The sequence below is a fragment of the Podarcis filfolensis genome, assembly GCF_964270895.1.
Source record: "Podarcis filfolensis genome assembly, chromosome: 2".
Classification (NCBI taxonomy): Eukaryota; Metazoa; Chordata; class Lepidosauria; order Squamata; family Lacertidae; genus Podarcis; species Podarcis filfolensis.
In genome coordinates, this window is record NC_139605.1 from 41,306,522 (window position 1) to 41,323,737 (window position 17,216).

Here is a 17,216-nt window from a genome sequence, read left to right on the forward strand (position 1 = left end):
CCTCCCAAAATATGGGGGAGATCAAGACAATTTTGCCCATTTAACTAACCTGGACTGTGCTATATAAAGGAGAGAAAGCACTGCAGAGTCAATTCCAGAGAAGAACTCCATGTTAAAAGTGAAGGTCCAGTAGCATGGCTTTCAGGTTGTCATCTTCCATTACAGATGATTCCCTGGGTTGCTCAACCGCTGGATGCAGAGCAGGTAGGCGCTTTGGACCCCCCAAAACCTGGTACCCTCCAGATGTTTTGGACTCCCACTCTCATCAGCAGGCTGAGGCTGTTGGGAGTTGTAGTCCAAAACATCTGGATGGCACCAGGTTAGGTGCAGCTACTTCAGACACAGCCTTTTCGGTTGCAGCCCCCAAACCTAGAGCCACCTCCGAAGAGAGATATGCCTGGCCCTTTTGTTACTCACTTCTGGCTAAGCAGCAAAAAGTGCTTTCATTTCAGTGGTCCTTATTAAAATACTGCTTTTTAATAAGAACTTAGCTCCTGCCATTTTGTTGTTTTAGTTTGCTAGTCTTCCTTATAATTGTTAAACATGATTAAATAAATCCCATTCATTTTTCCGGAAAGTTCTAAGGATTATTTAATAGCTACTACAATGTTGTTTCTTGCTAATTTACTGTTTGTGAGCCCACCACGCTATTTTTATTTTTCTAAAAAAAAGAGGGACAGGGTAGAAATCCTAGAAATACAGAGAATAAATTACCGTGAGAAGCTCGATGGGGATTGGGATCGGAAGCTTCTTGCCAATTTTGTCATTGAGCAGCTTCACAAGCAGGATCGAAACCATGGCGACCAGAGAAGTGACCAAGGTGCCCACATTGGTATTTGGCAATTTTGAGCAAACTTCCAAAAAGGTCTGCAGGGGAGGCACAAAGCAGGGGAAGTAATTGTGAAAGGAGGAAACATGAGAGGAACAACCAGAGACCCCAATGCAGTGTAATGTTCTGCACTCCCTTTACCTAAACTCGGGGATAAATATGTGTAAACAAACCATATTTCTTAAAGATACCACCATTTCTGCTGTGCCTCAAACCATGGCTTAGTGTCAAGACCCCTGGAATTTTAATGACCCTCCTTTGATACACACATGCTGATCTCTTTTATTGTGGGGGTTTCCATTTTTTATGCTGCTTTCTTGGTTTGTCCTCCTTATATTTCAATTGATTTGAATAATTGTTTATTGTTTAGATCCCATCTTTAAAGAATAAAAAGATATATTTGCAAGGAAAAACACCAAGCAACAGCAATAAAAAGAGCCACGCCTGCGATCAATGGCAGTTATTCTTCGTAGCGTGGCATGCATAAAAGCCACCAGAGGAACAGTTTTAGTATTCCAAAATCTTTTATATGCCTTGCTGTGGGTCCATTGGGGCAGAAAGGAGGAGTATTAAAGGACTGCAGACAAAAGAAAACAAAGGAGCCCAGTGGCGTAGCGTGGGGGGTGCAGGGGGGGCCGGCCGCACTGGGCGCAACATCTGGGGGGGGCGCTCGCACTCGCAGCTCTCTAGTGGAAGAGACTCGAGTGCTAAAATCCACGGGTTAGGGGGCGCAAATTACTTGCCTTGCCCCGGGTGCTGACAACCCACGCTACGCCACTGAAGGAGCCGACACTTGTCCCTTAAAGTGAAGTGATTCTCCTCAATCCCCAGTTGATCTTTGCTGTAAATTACGTTTCCATGAGACTTTCTCTGCTGTGGGCACACTTTGCAACCATTGTCAGTGGTAACCTGCTGACAGCATCAACATTCTGCAGGAGAAAATAGGGATGTTTCATGTTTTACCCCCATTCCGATACCAAGGCCTTGTCCACACCTCACCTCCCTACTGCCACTTCCCCCCAAGAAAACCTGCGGTTTACTGCTGAATCAGACCAATCCATAGATTGCCATTTGTTTCGATTCAGCAGTAAAGATCATGTTTCTCAGGGGAAAGCTGTGGGGCAAAGCAAAACTGCTCAGACCAGTGCCAAGGAAGCTCAGGACAAGGGGAAAATTGCTTGGACCTGAACTTTCTGGGTGCTGGACAAGCAGAATTGTGGAGGAGCCCTCTCTGTCTGACCCCTCTCTGACCTTCCTCGGTTCTTCTCTGACTGTTGTATTCATTTTCTCAGAAATAGGCTGTCCTGCCCTGACTATGGAAGCAAAGCTGTTTATTAGTAAACAGACCACAACAGCTTCCTTCCTTCAAGGCTTAAGAATTTTTAACCTCACAGTGAATCTAAGTGTGCTTTTTATAGAACCACTGCGCCACAAATGTTTTCAGAAACATTTACAGTCTTTATAGGGAGTTATGGGGAGCTGGTGGTGATGGTGGGGTGGGGAGAGTTCTTCTACAGTAGGCATGCTCACACCAATAACGTTTTCAAAAAGTAAAATAAAATAAAGTGTCAGGGAACTGACATCGGAGCTCAGAGCGGAGGTAAGGCTCTCCGATGATGCAGGAGAAGGGACCAGCAGGGAGAGGGAGAATACTTCCATTGGGGAAGGAAATAAGCGTGACACCAGGAAAGAAGGGGAGGAGGGAAGGTCTTCGGAGAGAGGGCTCCAGGGTCCAGCGGGGAGAGCCCAGGACCTCCGCTGGCCACGCCCACTCTGCGCAGGAGACTTCCGCGCAGAGAGGCTAGGAGGAGACTTGGCGTCAAACAGCTTTTATGTTGGAAGAAGTTTAGGGAACGCCCACTGACGGATTCTGCCAGTGACTGAGACAGTCGCCTTGTAAGGGCTGTCAAATCAGGGAAAGGTTTAGCTACCCCAACAGCTGGGAGCAGTTTGGAATTTACGCACAAGCAACCCCAATTCCCATTACATAAAGCATCCGAAATCCTCCTAAAAGAGGCAAAGCAGAGATATAACTGGGGTAGTGATTTACCAAAGCTGAGTACCAGAAAATGGGAAACAGGTGCATTTGGCATGTATGGATTTGTGTATGCTTAAAATAGCATGGGATCTTTATACTGGGATTTATTACACCTGCCAGACATACCTAGTGATTCAGAAAACACTGGAAACATCCGAATCCCTGGAAGCCACACAAGGGAAGGCACTGGCATCGTCTTGGAAGCTGTGGCACTGCGCTTGCCATGATGGGATGGGCAGAGCAAGGTGGCTCTGAGGTTGGGGTAGCTCCAGGGCAGGGGAGGCCAACCTGCTGCTCTCCTGATCTCACCCTCCCTCACCCTGCTCCATCCTTGTCCCAGCAAACGCAGCCCTGCAGCATCAGGAGGAGGCCACTGCCTTCCCTCGTGTGGCTTCCAGGGGTTTGGATTGTGTTTTCTGAACCTCTCTGTGGCATGAGAGGATGAGGTCATTCGCAGAAGCTAGAGGAACAAGCATGTATAACAATGTCATGTGGAACGTGGTTAAGAAAGGGCAGGAGTCAGTGGTACCCTTGGGGGTTTCCCTCCCAATGCAAGTAGCAGCCTCAGGGAGACGATCAGTGCTTTTTTTCCTAAAAAAAAATATGTTTAGGGGTACTCTCATTTTGACTCAAGAAAATCACCATTTTATAGTTCAAATTGGGAAAAATAAATATAGTAAATGAACAAAAGTACAAAGATTCACAAAATGTTTAGGAGTATGCATACCCTTGCGTCCCCCCCCAGAAAAAAAGCACTGGAGACTATTATTGTTTGGACCTCACAGCAAATGGGGAGGAGGGTTTAACTCTCCTTTTCTACATGCTACAGTCTGGCTGCTGTTTGGTAAACCTGCCCAACAAACAACAACAAACAAACATGCATATTAATAGCCTCCGTAATGTTGACTTGATGTATGGAAGTGAGAGCTGGACCATAAAGAAGGCTGATCGCCAAAGAATTGATGCTTTTGAATTATGGTGCTGGAGGAGACTCCTGAGAGTCCCATGGACTGCAAGAAGAGCAAACTTCTCCATTCTTAAGGAAATCAGCCCTGAGTGCTCACTGGAAGGACAGATCGTGAAGCTGAGGCTACAATACTTTGGCCACCTCAAGAGAAGAGAAGATTCCCTGGAAAAGACCTTGATGTTGGGAAAGATTGAGGGCACAAGGAGAAGGGGACGACAGAGGACGAGATGGTTGGACAGTGTTCTCGAAGCTACCAGCATGAGTTTGACCAAACTGCGGGAGGCAGTGGAAGACGTGCTCTGGTCCATGGGGTCACGAAGAGTCGGACACAACTAAATGACTAAACAACAACAATGTTGACTTTACATCTAGCATATTGCTAAGATAGCTTCCAGCTCCAAAAGATTTCAAACTCCTCCACCGACTCCTCTCTAGCCTAAACCTGCTCTTTCCCGAGCCCAACTGTACTTACATAGATTATTGACAATGGCCCTGCATACTCCTTCACAGTCACCCCAAAGACGTACTTCAGCTGGGAGATCAGCACTTGGATAGAGGCCGCTGTGGTGTAGCCCCGCACCAAGGGCTCCGAAAGGTAGGTGGCCACAAACCCAAACTGAAGCAGACCAAGGGCAATCTAAAAAAAAGAAAGCAGGGGGAATAACATCCTCATGTTGTCTCTCACACACAACTCCCTTCCAGAAATCTCCCTGTGGGACACAGTAGATCTGAGGGTGTATTGCTGAGGTATCTTGCTATGAGGCCTGCTGGGACTTGCCAGAGACCCAGGACAGAATACAGAACATAAGATCAACCAGTTCTGTCCCTGTGAGATGGGGCCGAACATAAAGACTTATTTAAAAGCCTGTCAGGTTGCCGGAGAAAAACCTGAGACTTTAGAACAGGGGTAGACAACGAGCCCTCTGAGGTTGCTAGACTAAAAAAAGTGCATTATATAAGGGGAAATTACAAGCAAAACCAAACATATTAGAAGAAATATGCATGGAAATGTACACAACCTTGTGTGTGAACTTATAAAATATATTTACAATAATCACAATCTAATGGGGAAATGGGCTGGACTGAGCTTAAGGCTGTAAAAATGATGAACTGAGACATAATTGACAGATTCATTCATTCCTGCCTCCTTTGTTATTGCTGAGAGAGAACATGCACACTTTTGGGTCCCACCACTCACCTGAAATATGCCAACCAAGAAGGCGAGTGCACCCACCAGTTCCACTCTGGCAGCGTCCCTCAGAGTCTCATTGACAATGGTGACATTCGTACCATTAACCGCCTCCATGTACTTTTCGCTTGGTTCCAGTGAATCTGTCACACTCCCGATCATCACAGAGATGATAGCAAATGGGCCTGTGAGGAGGAGACAGAGGCTTGGGCCAAGAGATCAGCTACCTGTCTAACCTTGCATCCCACAAGAATCCAGTCCTCTTTTGTCACAAGCTCAGTTGGCTTTGCTTATCCATCCACATCACCAAGATAGCAGGATTTACATTGGGTGCCAAAGGATCACAATTTGGGCCAGAGGAAGAAGATCCCAGCTTCCTGCCTTTAAGGGTATTTTGATGATGATGATAACAGAATAATAATAATAATAATAATAATAATAATAATAATAATAATGCGATAAACCATCAAACATTAAAAACTTCCCAAAACAGGGCTGCCTTCAGATGTCTTCTAAAAGTCAAATAGTTGTTTATTTCCTTGACATCTGATGGGAGGGTGTTCCACAGGGCAGGTGCCACTACCGAGAAGGCCCTTTTTGAACAAAGAGGGCTTGTCCCCTTACACCTCACCAGTCACCTGGTTCGAGATAGCAAATGGGTCTTGTGAAGCAGGGCAAGCGGCAATTATGCCAACTTAAATTAATTTGAAGATGCGTATACAAAACTGCCAAGTGGAAAATCAGAAGTCATTATTTCCTTTTAAAAAAATTCTCTTCTTATCTCTTTTAAAAATCTTTTTTCCGCTATGATTTTTAAACTCTGTTCTTTTTCGTTAACTCTTATCTATATTTATGTTCTGTGATGGATGGAAGATGAGAGGCAGGGCAGAGAGGATCTCCCAAGTTAGGAGGCTGGGGAAGAGGAGGAAGCCCCCAGGTGAGATGTAGGGATGGCTTACCTCCTTTGGTGTGGATGAAGAGTAAAGCTATAACCTAGATAGAGGGTTTTGTATTTTCCTATATTTTCCTATTCTCTTCCATCTTCTTCTTCTTACTCCTTTTTTTTTACGCTTTCCCTTTTCTGTTTTCCCTCTCTGCTTTGCTTTTATTGTGATCTAAAACTTTCAATAAAAACTGAACTCCTACGCAGATCCCAGAAGGCCTCTTCTCCCAGCATCCCCTGCTCACCCACAGAGATGTGCCTGGAGGTCCCAAAGAAGAAATACAGCAGGACGGGATAGAAGGCGGAATACAAGCCGATGACGGGAGGCAGCCCTGCTAGAAGCGCATAGGCCAAACCTAGGCAAAATAAAGGCGGGTGTTAATACGCAGCCACTGCTTGGTACCTTTGCTTAGAACACAGGCTCCATTGTATCCTAGGCACCCCACTCAGACGTGCTGTAGTTTTATCCACACACCAAGCCTATGTATGCAGGCAACTTACACGGCCTCCTGCTATTTCCCAGCATGGTTTAGTGGTTACAGTGTCAGACTAGGAGTCTGGGAGAAGCAGGTTTCAAACCCCCATTCAGCCACAAAGCTCACTGGGTGGTGTTGGGCCGGTCGCTGACCCACACCCAGACCTACCTCACAAGATTGTGGTGGGGTTTAAATGAGGGGTGGGACCCAGACATGCCACCTTGGAGAAAAAGGTGGAATAGAAATGCAACAAGGTTGATAAATACGAGTCTGCCTCAGAAATTCCAGACTGCACCCTTCACGTACATCCCCTTCTCCTCATCTAGCTTTTTTAGCCAAAGCTTTGTTTTCCCCGAGGTCCTCAAGGCTGTATTTCCAACGGTAACTTAAATCAGAAACATGTTTTCATTTGGGTTCCCTGTCCAGTTGTGTTTTGGTATCCAGCAGCTCTTCCAATGTTTGTGAAAGTTCAGCACAATATAGCAGAAAGACATGGTCTCTTGAAAATCTGGTGTCAATGGCACACCCACGCCAGGTACACAGACAAGGACCTGTCCACTTAAGACTGAAGCACAGAAGGGCCACCAAACCCCATGGAGGCTCTTTGCTCTCCAAGAACAGGGGAAGAAATGGATGACAGTCAGGGCTGTCATCAATGGCCTTGTGAGGTACAAGGGTTGAGGACTGGCTCCCCGAAAGCTTACCCTGAGGGAGATGCATGATTCCTACACTGAATCCTGAGATGATGTCCCCTAGCAGCCAATCCTTGACTGGGTACCGCGGTAGCCATTTTAGGATGGGGAAGAACTTGAACAGCAAGGACTTTGCAGTCGGACCTGAGCATCTGTGAGGGAAAAGTGCAAAAAGGCATGTCTGAGAGGGAAGTTTGGTCTTCAAATTGCACTGTGGCCCAGCAATGGAAGAACTGGGAGGTCAAAAATACCCCGTTCTATCTTGGGCATGCCTCTTCTTGCAAGAACATGACTGTCAGGGAACTGCCATTGGAACAGGGGAGGGAGGCAGGGGGATACAGAGAGCCTCTGACTCTTCTCCAGTGGTAGGGAAAACCACACCTCCAGTGGAGCAGAGGCAGAAGGGGCCAGCCAAGCGAGGAGAGGGCTCGGAGATGATACTGAGAGCCCAAGCACCTCATCTAGCCCGGCTGGCCAGAAGGCAGACGCGCCGTTTCCGTTGCCCAGCTTGCGCAGACAGGTGAAATGTAAGGAGGGGAGGTGGAGATTTGGGGTGTCTAAGTTCTTACGTTGGGAGAGAAACCAGAAGGGGCCACTCCTGGAATCTGCAAGTGACTAAGATGGACATGAACTCTGTGGTTCTGCACTGTAAATAGTTTGCACCAATAAACCTGTAAAAGACAGGTCGGAGTCCTGCCTGGTTACTCACAAGCAACCACCACCAGCGTCTGACAATGACTGTTAGCCGGCAGGCATCTCCTTCAGAGACAGAAGGGACCAAATTCCACATCTGTAACATTTGGGCAGATGTGGAGGCTAAAGGAGGCAATGAAGGAGGTGGGATTGCCCCGCCCACCGCTAAACTACTCATGTGCAAAGCACAGTCTCTAGCTCTTCCTGCCCCTTTCGGTTCAGGGACTTGGCCAGGAGTTCAGCAGGGCTTGGGAGGGGAGGCTCCGGACTTGAAGCCCTCCCACAGGCCTTCTGACTGGTAATTGGTGGAAGGAACTGGCTACAACCCAAAGATTAAAATATTTAAAGTGGTAGAAGCAAAAGCGCGCAGCACCCTCCATTTTCAGGGTTGGTGTACATGACTGTGAGCCACTTCAAAGGTACAGTTCATATGCACATAATATAGTCCTTTGAGATCTGTATCACTTGTGACTGCAGAAGAGAGTCTCACATCTTTGTCCATGGGAAAAGTCCTTGCATAAGGAAAACTTGCATATCAAGGACAGGGTCCGTCTAAAGCCCCTTCTCGCAAAATGCCGTTATTCCATGGGAAAGAAGGTTTATTTTTACAAAGGGAACATGCAATGCCCTCCACTACCAGCACCACACATTCACTGCAGCCCTAAGTGGAATGACATTAGAAGGGCAATATCTTGTCTGATGCATGTTCTCTGTGACAAGAACATGCATTGAGGTTTTTTTTCTTTTAAGGGAGACTAGTGGGATCCATGACAAAATGTTGCAGCATGGAGTGCTGTTGTTCATTGTGTCAGCCAGCCAGCCAGCCAGCCAGCCAGCCAGCCAGTCATACCCTCCTCCATGATGCTCTATTCCATACCCCCTCCACCGAGTTTTCAATCTATTTCCCCCACCCAACAGTCAGCGTTCTGCAACCACTATACTTAGCTGTCATTAGCCCTCTGGGTGGTTTCCTGCCCCTTAAGGCCTTTTCTTTTAAAAAGCTTTTAGTAAACCTTGGGTAATCCCCAAATAACTCCTTTTTGTGTGATGGTGGCATTTTTGGCTCTATAAGCAACAGCACACATTTTTTTTGGTCACATATTGTCACACAGGCATCAGAAGTAGAAAGAGCAAGAAGGATAAACCAATGGAAGTGACTGGAGCACTGGTCTATGGTCCTCCTGGTTTCTAGTCAAGTCATTCTTCTTTTCAGGCTGTGTAGATCCCATACATTTAAAGCACACAACTTAACCCAAAGAATCCTGGGAACTGTAGTGTTTGGTTCAGCTCTGTTAGGCTGAACTACTGTTCCCATAATTCTTTGGGGGAAGTCATGTGCTTTAAATGTACTGGTATGTATACAAATTCAGGGCTTGCAAGTTCCACAAGGTGCTCTACAGCCTTCCCAAAAAGTCCCTTTAGTGAGCTATAGAAACATCATACCTTATCTTCTGGATCTTGGTAGAGAGAGAGGTTGAAGGAGCCTCATTTCTCAGGCCAATCGTCTCTAGTTCAGCCTCAGTCAATGTATGATGCTCGGCCCTGGAGCGGCACGACACTTCGTTTTCTTTCATCTCCTTGGCAATAATGTCACCTGCCTTATGGACTCACTCTGAGGCTAGGAAGAGGGGAAGGAAGCAAGAGGGCCATTAAGACCACCTGCCACTCTGAGAACTTTGCAACCTTGGATTCTGCCACACATTTTCTTTTAAATGGGCCTGGGAATAGAGCATTTAAAATAAATACAGTATAGGCCAAGGATGTGGAACCTGTGGCCCATCTGTGGTGGTGACGGCACTGGGCTGTTTCACCTAGAGTGCCACAACACTTGGGCCTTTAATACCCAAAGGCTCCATGGTCAATGGTCAGGATGACAGGAATTGTAGAACCATAGAATTGTAGAGTTTGGAAGGGACCCAAGGGTCATCTAATTCACGAACAACATAAACGGAATATAGAGGTTCCCGTTATATGAAATTGTGGGCAACTCATGTCATGCAAGAATGAAATAACACAACCTCTTTAAAATAAAGATAATAACCAGTTATCTGATGCTGAGCAAAATGTTGGACATCTGGCCTATAACTCCGAGAAGTCAAATGAGGTTTCCCCTGGCAGATCGGGACAAATATATTACTGTTTTAGCGGCTTCCTTTTTAGTCACAATTTTACCTGAAAGGGTTCCCAATGAACCATCCTTTCGGGGAACAGACAGGGTGAAGCAGAATATCTAAGTGCACACGATCACAGTGTGACCTTAGGACCCTTGACAGCTTCACCCTTGTCCTTTTAATTATCCCTGTGACCTGAAATGCTTTATACTGTGATGCCAATAAAGGTATTTGATTTGCAAATATTGTTCAACAATAGTCCTAATATACATTTTTAATTCATTTTGATATTATTATCCAAAAATGTTTGTAAATGAATATAGACAGACAACAATAATTTTATATACAGAAAGATTTATTTGTTTACAGACATTTTATGGAAAAATTTAATAACATATGTATGCTACAACAGCAGCAAGAATACTTATCGCAAAGCATTGGAAGACACAAGATCTACCCACCCGGGAAGAATGGCAGATGAAGTTGATGGACTACACGGAACTGGCGGAAATGACTGGCAGAATCCGAGACCAGGGAGAAGAGTCGGTGGAAGAAGATTGGAAAAAGTTTATTTACAGAAATACTGCAAAATTAATGAATGTTAGAAGGATGCTGGAATGAAGTTATATGGCTTTAGCAGAAATGTTATAAAGAATTAAGTAAAAATAGATTGTTAATAGGCCAAAGTGGAAAATTTAAGGTTAGATTGTGTTAAGATAAATTATAGAACAAAAACTGAGAAAGATGGGAAGGATTTGCTGAAATAGCTAATTGAATTAGAATACAAAAAAGGGAGGTGTGAGGAGGTCGATGAAACAAGTAAATGAAAGACAAAGATATGGAAATATTGGATGTGCTTTTAATTGTTTTTGTTTTTGTTTTTGTTTTGCTATATTATTTTTTGTTTTTTTCTATGCATTGTAAGGTATTGATTTGTTTTGTTTAACTTTTCATTTTTTCTTTCTTCTTTTTTCTGTAATCTTTAAACCTTTAATAAATATTATTTTTAAAAAAATTGAATAACAATTATATATAAAATGGACAAAGACAATGCGAAAAGTTAAAGACGACATAAAAATGCCGGAAGGAGGAAGGTTCGCTTGGGAGAGCAAGAACAAATGTGAAACATAATGTATGTGTATGTATAGTATGTAACTAAAAATTCAATAAAGATCATCTTTTTTAAAAAAAGGTATTTGATTTGATTTGATTTGATAACCAGTTATTGGATGTCTGAAGGCTACTGAAGGCCTGACCATTTCCTGAGCTGGCATGCTCGCGAAACAGAGCAGGTACATGACCCCATATAGTTCAGCGCAAGTGTTAAGGGAGGAAGCAGCAAAGGAAGTTTGAGGAGGGAAGGGAAAGGACTGGGGAAACTGTGGCCCTCCAGATGTTGCTGAACCACAACTCTCATCAACCAGATCATTGGCCATGCTGGCTTGGGCTTATGGGATCCATAGTCAAAGAAGTTCCCCATGCCAGAACAAAGTGGAAGTCTTCCTCTGGGCAGATTTAAGGCCCCCGGCCCCCAGAAAGATCATAGGCTGGCAGCAATGGCCAAACATCAGGCATCTAGAATGCCTAGTTGCCTACTGTTATATCAATTATATTAATTCATTCATATACATTTGCTGTGTGGGCACTCAGTGTTTGGATGGTAAGTCTGTGGCAGCAAAGCCCACCCTTGTTTTAACCATATTGTACAAAACATCTGAAGGAATAAAACATATACAACCAATTATATATATGAAAACAGTTTTAAATCCAATACATATACAAAGTCAAGTATCTTCAGAAGATGAAGATGGTGCTGCTGTAGGAGAAGGGCTGTAGCTCAATGGCAGAAGATCAGGTCCCAGGTTCAAATCCTGGCATCTCCAGGTAGAGTTAGGGTCAGAAACCCAGAGACCTGCTACCAGTCAGTGTAGACAATACTGACCTAGATGGATGAATGGTTTGCCTCAGTATAGGGCAGTTTCTTATGTACTTCTATGTAAGAGGCTGAGGTGTTGTTTTCTCTTCAGAACTGTTGTGCAGTTCTTTAGGTACAGCACAGCTAAGAACATATTTATGGCTCTCCAGTTTGTGAGTACAAATAGTATTCCCTGCCGTGCACATTTTTTATAATGTTTTTAATTAACAGCACAAAGTTCAGTAACTTGTTATATGCCTTTATCATTTCATGCATAGGCTGACTTGGAACAGCCTGCCCTGCTGAATATCTATAACCATCTGAGGTTTACTTTATGGGAACTATAAAATGACGATGCACATTTCCAATATGAAATTGAATGCATATTTTAAAAGCATTGTTTATATTTACAAAGGAATCGGGCTCTCTTAAGAGTGGAAGATTTGACACTAGAGTTGTCTTTTTAAGAGACTGCTTTTTCCTCGCACTCTGGAGAATTCATAAGGGTACTCTGTTAATTGTGGGACTCAGATCAGTGCACAGAAGCTAACACCTTCATCTTGCGGCATATGGGCTAGTTTTATGATTTAACAGTGTTATAACTTAAGAAGACTCTGATAGCATATATGACTTGTTATGCCGAAATTTTTATTGCTCGTAAAAGTGTTGTGAAATGATTGTTTGTAATGAGACTTAGTAGTGATCCTAGGGCTGTGTACACACCATACATTTAAAGCACCTCTCCCTAAGAGTCCTGGGAACTCCTTTTCAAGAGGAAATGTGCTTTAGATGTATGGTGTGAATAACATCATCATCATCATCATCAACAACAACATATTTATATTCTGCCCATCTGGATGGGTTTCCCCAGCCACTCTGGGTGGCTCCCAACAGAATATTAAAAACACGATAAAACATCAAACATTAAAAACTTCCCTAAAAAGGGCTGCCTTCAGATAATAATAATAATAATAATAATAATAATAATAATAATAATAATAATAATATATTTATACCCCGTCCATCTGGCTGAGTTTCCCCAGCCACTCTGGGCAGCTCCCAATCAAGTGTTAAAAACAATACAGCATTAACTATTAAAAACTTCCCTAAATAGGGCTGCCTTCAGATGTCTTTTAAAGATAGGATAGCTGCTTATTTCCTTCACATGTGAAGGGAGGGCAGGTGCCACTACTGAGAAGGCCCTGCAGCCTATCTGTTTCATTGGGAGTAAACCAAAGCAAAACAAAAAATTAAACCAAGTCAGCCATATGGCCATTGTACTACCTTGCAGAGAAACTCATGAGAAAATGATCTCAGTTAATGCCCTAGCTTGCCCCTGCCCCCTCTCTCTAACAGCTCCTTGTCCCTCCAAGCTGAGCTCTATAATTCGGTATAAAGGTGGCATTAACTAAGATTTTATTTTCTCCTCAAGAGGATGCAATTAAGGACATGCCTCCCTGGCCAACTAGATGCCATTTAAGGACAGTTCTAGGTGTTGACTGAAAGAGGAAGTGAAAAGGTATAACTTGAAATGCCCTAAAGTTAGACTCTGGACTGCAGGCATTAGCCATTTTGGAAACCTCCCTGGGCACTTGAGGACACAGGCAAGTGGAACTGCACTGCATAAAGGCAGGCGCACAAGGATATGTCTGATGACTCCCCACTAGATACTATTACAAGGAGAAACTGCAGGGCACATTAGATACATCTTTCCATCCCATGTGCAGGGTCTGAATAATGAAAAAAGCACCAGCTAGAGTGGGAGGGAGGAGACTGGTAATGAATGAGATTCGGTGATTTACTCCCATTGCAAATATCAGCTTCAGAAGAGGGATTTTCTTAAGAGCCCAGCAGTGGAGAAAGGGGCTAAATCCCCTCCTTGTGTCTGCTCTGAGCCTGTTAATTATTAGCACCCTCAAAGGAAGATATTCCCCTTTTAAAAACATGCAGATTAGGCCTTATCCACACTTCCTCTTTTCATACTGCTTTCCCCTGGGGAAACTGCTCTTCAGTGCTCAGCCGGGGGAAAAAATGGCAATTTGGGTTTCCTTCAGATTGATGATTGTTCTAATTTATCGCTAAAGAGCAGGTTTTCCCTGGGAAAGGAGTGGGGAAAGGGGAAAACTGCTCATCCCTGTGCTTTTAAGGCATGGGACAAGCAGAAGTGTGGACAAGCCCTCTGATGCAAAGGAGTATTTGACCCCATACCTAGTTTGGTCCTGATAAATGTAGCAAAAAAATTACCGTACACTGGAGGATTCCTCTGACAACAGCGAAAGGTTCCGATCAGTGGCGTAGCGTGGGTTGTCAGCACCCGGGGCAAGGCAAGTAATTTGCGCCCCCTAACCCGTGGATTTGCGCCCCCTAACCCGTGGATTTGCCCTAACCCCAGATGTTGCGCCCGGTGCGGCCGGCCCCCCTGCACCCCCCACGCTACGCCACTGGTTCCGATACCACAAAATGCAGTATAGGACCAGGACAACATGGGGAATCTTTGGTGGTCTCAGGCACCCCAACTTCCCCATTTGGATTTGGACCCCAAAGACCACAGGAACTTGTGGGTGCATGGAAGGTGTTGTAAATAAAAATATGCCCTTTTCCCTTATGGGGTATCCAAGAGCCCATATAGAGTCCTTACATAGGTTCCCTATTGGTAGGAGATAATAACATCATCCTTAGCTTCCAATTCCCCAAGCTCAAGCCAACATGAGATAGGCTTACATTGCTGTTAAGCCTGCAGGTCTTTTGGTCACCAAACGTAATAGAATTCTCAGCCATCTGGATCAAATCACAATTCACAGAAGTAGTTGTGGTCAGCCGTCACAATTCATCTGGCAAGTTTATATTTATACCATAGATTTTTTTTATTTGTCTACAAATACTGACATGGGGCTACTAGGGAAAATAACATTTTTTGGGGGGAGTAGGGTGCTGAAAGGGAGCACATTCAGTCATTATTTTAGGAGCCCACCTAGACATTTCCATAAAAGGACACAAATTTGCATAAAATTTACATATGGTAATATTGTTATGTGCACCCCAATCTCTAAGTAGCGAGAGACATCGGGGTGCCAGCACTTTCCTTGGAATGAAGGTCAATGAAAACTGGTATATTGGTTTTATTTACACATCTGTGCAGGCTGCGCATAAGGTGGAAGAGCTCACAGCATTAACTCTCCAACAGATCTTGCTCCCCCATTAAGTTTCCAGGGAGGCTCCCAAAGCTATAGCTTTGGTTTCAGCACAGAGAGCAAGTCAGGTCTCTGTGCCTTCCTAGCTGAGGCAAGAGAGATGTGCCCTGGCCTATTGTCCTGGACTTGGCCTCCAGCCATGTGAGGGTGGGGGAGGAAGAAGAAGACCTAGCCCCTCCTTATGGAAGCATCACTGGATAGTTGTTTCTATGGCAACACATCTGTACTTAGCCTTAGGTACCTAAGAAGATCCTGATGGATCAAGCCAAAGGCTCATCTAGTCCAGCATCCTGGTCTCGCAGTGGCCAGCCAGATGCCTGTGGGAAGGACCATCTCTTGTAAAAAGGATGCTCAACATGCTTAGTTAGGGCCATTAACATAACAAAAAACCTAGTCTGCCCATTTTCAGCAGTTCCTTCTATTACACATTCCCATCTTACAGATATAGAATCCCAGGTCTGGAGGGACCAAAACATATCATTCAAACCACACACCCCATCCTATAACACTACACACACATAGATGAACTATAATTTAAATAATAACCCGATGCACCTCATCCCAGCATAAAGACTGTGATCTGTGTGCCCACTCAGTCTGCTTTGCAGTCGCTTACTGCTGATGGGCAACTTCAAGCAGTCGGTTTGAAGAATTACAACTCCCCCCCCCAAAAAAAAGGAGATGGGAGAGGAAGAACTAAGGGGGCAAACCCTCCCCAACAGATCAATGAGCAGCAGTGGCGTAGTGTGGGTTGTCAGCACCCGGGGCAAGGCAAGTAATTTGCGCCCCCTAACCCATGGATTTTAGCAGGGGGCAGAGAGCTGCGAGTGCGAGCGCGCCCCCCCAGATGTTGCGCCCGGTGCGGCCGGCCCCCCCTGCACCCCCCACACTACGCCACTGATGAGCAGGACTGAACATGCTCACTGGATTTTACACCAAGTGTTCAGCTTCAGCCAATCCCAGTTTCCTGTTGAGTGTACCTCTATAAGGCTATATAAACACTGCACCTATAAAGCACATTTGAAGCACATTTTCCACCTCCTTCAAAGAATCCTGGGCACTGTAGTTTGTTCAGGGTTGCTAGGAATTGGAAACTACCGTGAACAGTAAACTACAGTGTCCAGAATACTTTGAGGGGGGAAATGTGCTCCAAATATACTTTAGAGATACTGTGTATACAGCCAAAGCTAGGTTTTCAAATTTCCACACTAGTTATATTCACAATTTGCATTTTATGTGTATGGTGAGGAGGACAGCATAGCTGTGGCATTCAGATGGCAGCTAATCTCTCTCTCACTCTCTCTCACACACACTCACTCCATTCTGTCTATGCCAGTAGCTCCTCCTTCCCTTCCCTGGGGAATGCTAGAAAGGGAATCCCAAGAATCACCCTCTTACCTGATGTGTGATAAAAGGCAGCAGGATTGGCAATGTGTGCTGTGGCCGGACAGCTCTCTAACTGTGTGCTCCTCTTTGCTCACTATTAATACCTGACGGTGATCTTTGAGACACCACTCCCTCCTTGGCTCCCTTGCAGTTAAGTTGACTGCACTACGTCTTGGGTCACTGGGTTTCTGTTCGCCATAAGCGCGGCTCTTGGGCTTCCTGGATCTGAGCCATGGGCTGAGCAAGCTGATGGACTCACTGACCCGAGAAGAGAACCTAGATATAATGGACACATGAACATGCTGTAGAATGAATTGAGGGGCAGGTGGGGCTCATCAATATGGGAATGTAACCCATCTAGGAGAAGGAAAACTCTGATCCTAAAGAAGAAGAAGAAGAAGAAGAAGAGTTTGGATTTGATATCCCACTTTATCACTACCCTAAGGAGTCTCAAAGCGGCTAACAATCTCCTTTCCCTTCCTCCCCCACAACAAACACTCTGTGAGGTGAGTGAGGCTGAGAGACTTCAGAGAAGTGTGACTAGCCCAAGGTCACCCAGCAGCTGCATGTGGAGGAGCGGGGAAGCGAACCCGGTTCCCCAGATTACGAGTCCACCGCTCTTAACCACTACACCACACTGGCTCTAAACCACCAAACATCCACCTATATCTGTAATCAATAAAATTGTGGCCATTTCTGATCCAGATCATTGCCTGTTTGCAACAAAGCAAGACTCTGTTTAGGTTTTGTCCTAACAAGTTAGAATTGTTGAACATATCCATCTTG

At 44.8% G+C, this 17,216-nt stretch overlaps 1 protein-coding gene across 1 annotated transcript in view; it reads right to left on the reverse strand.

The window, feature by feature from the left end:
• SLC26A6 (solute carrier family 26 member 6) overlaps window positions 1-16,538 on the reverse strand; it is a 35,101-nt gene extending 18,563 nt beyond the window's left edge. The window contains exons 1-7 of the mRNA XM_083603029.1: window positions 16,443-16,538; window positions 9,271-9,445; window positions 7,147-7,286; window positions 6,212-6,322; window positions 5,033-5,208; window positions 4,307-4,471; window positions 715-867 (exon numbers count right to left, since the gene is read on the reverse strand). Coding sequence (XP_083459155.1) covers window positions 715-867; window positions 4,307-4,471; window positions 5,033-5,208; window positions 6,212-6,322; window positions 7,147-7,286; window positions 9,271-9,401 — 876 coding nt within the window. The 5' untranslated portion in view covers window positions 9,402-9,445; window positions 16,443-16,538. The remainder of the gene's footprint in view (window positions 1-714; window positions 868-4,306; window positions 4,472-5,032; window positions 5,209-6,211; window positions 6,323-7,146; window positions 7,287-9,270; window positions 9,446-16,442) is intronic.
• Window positions 16,539-17,216: the final 678 nt, after the last annotated feature.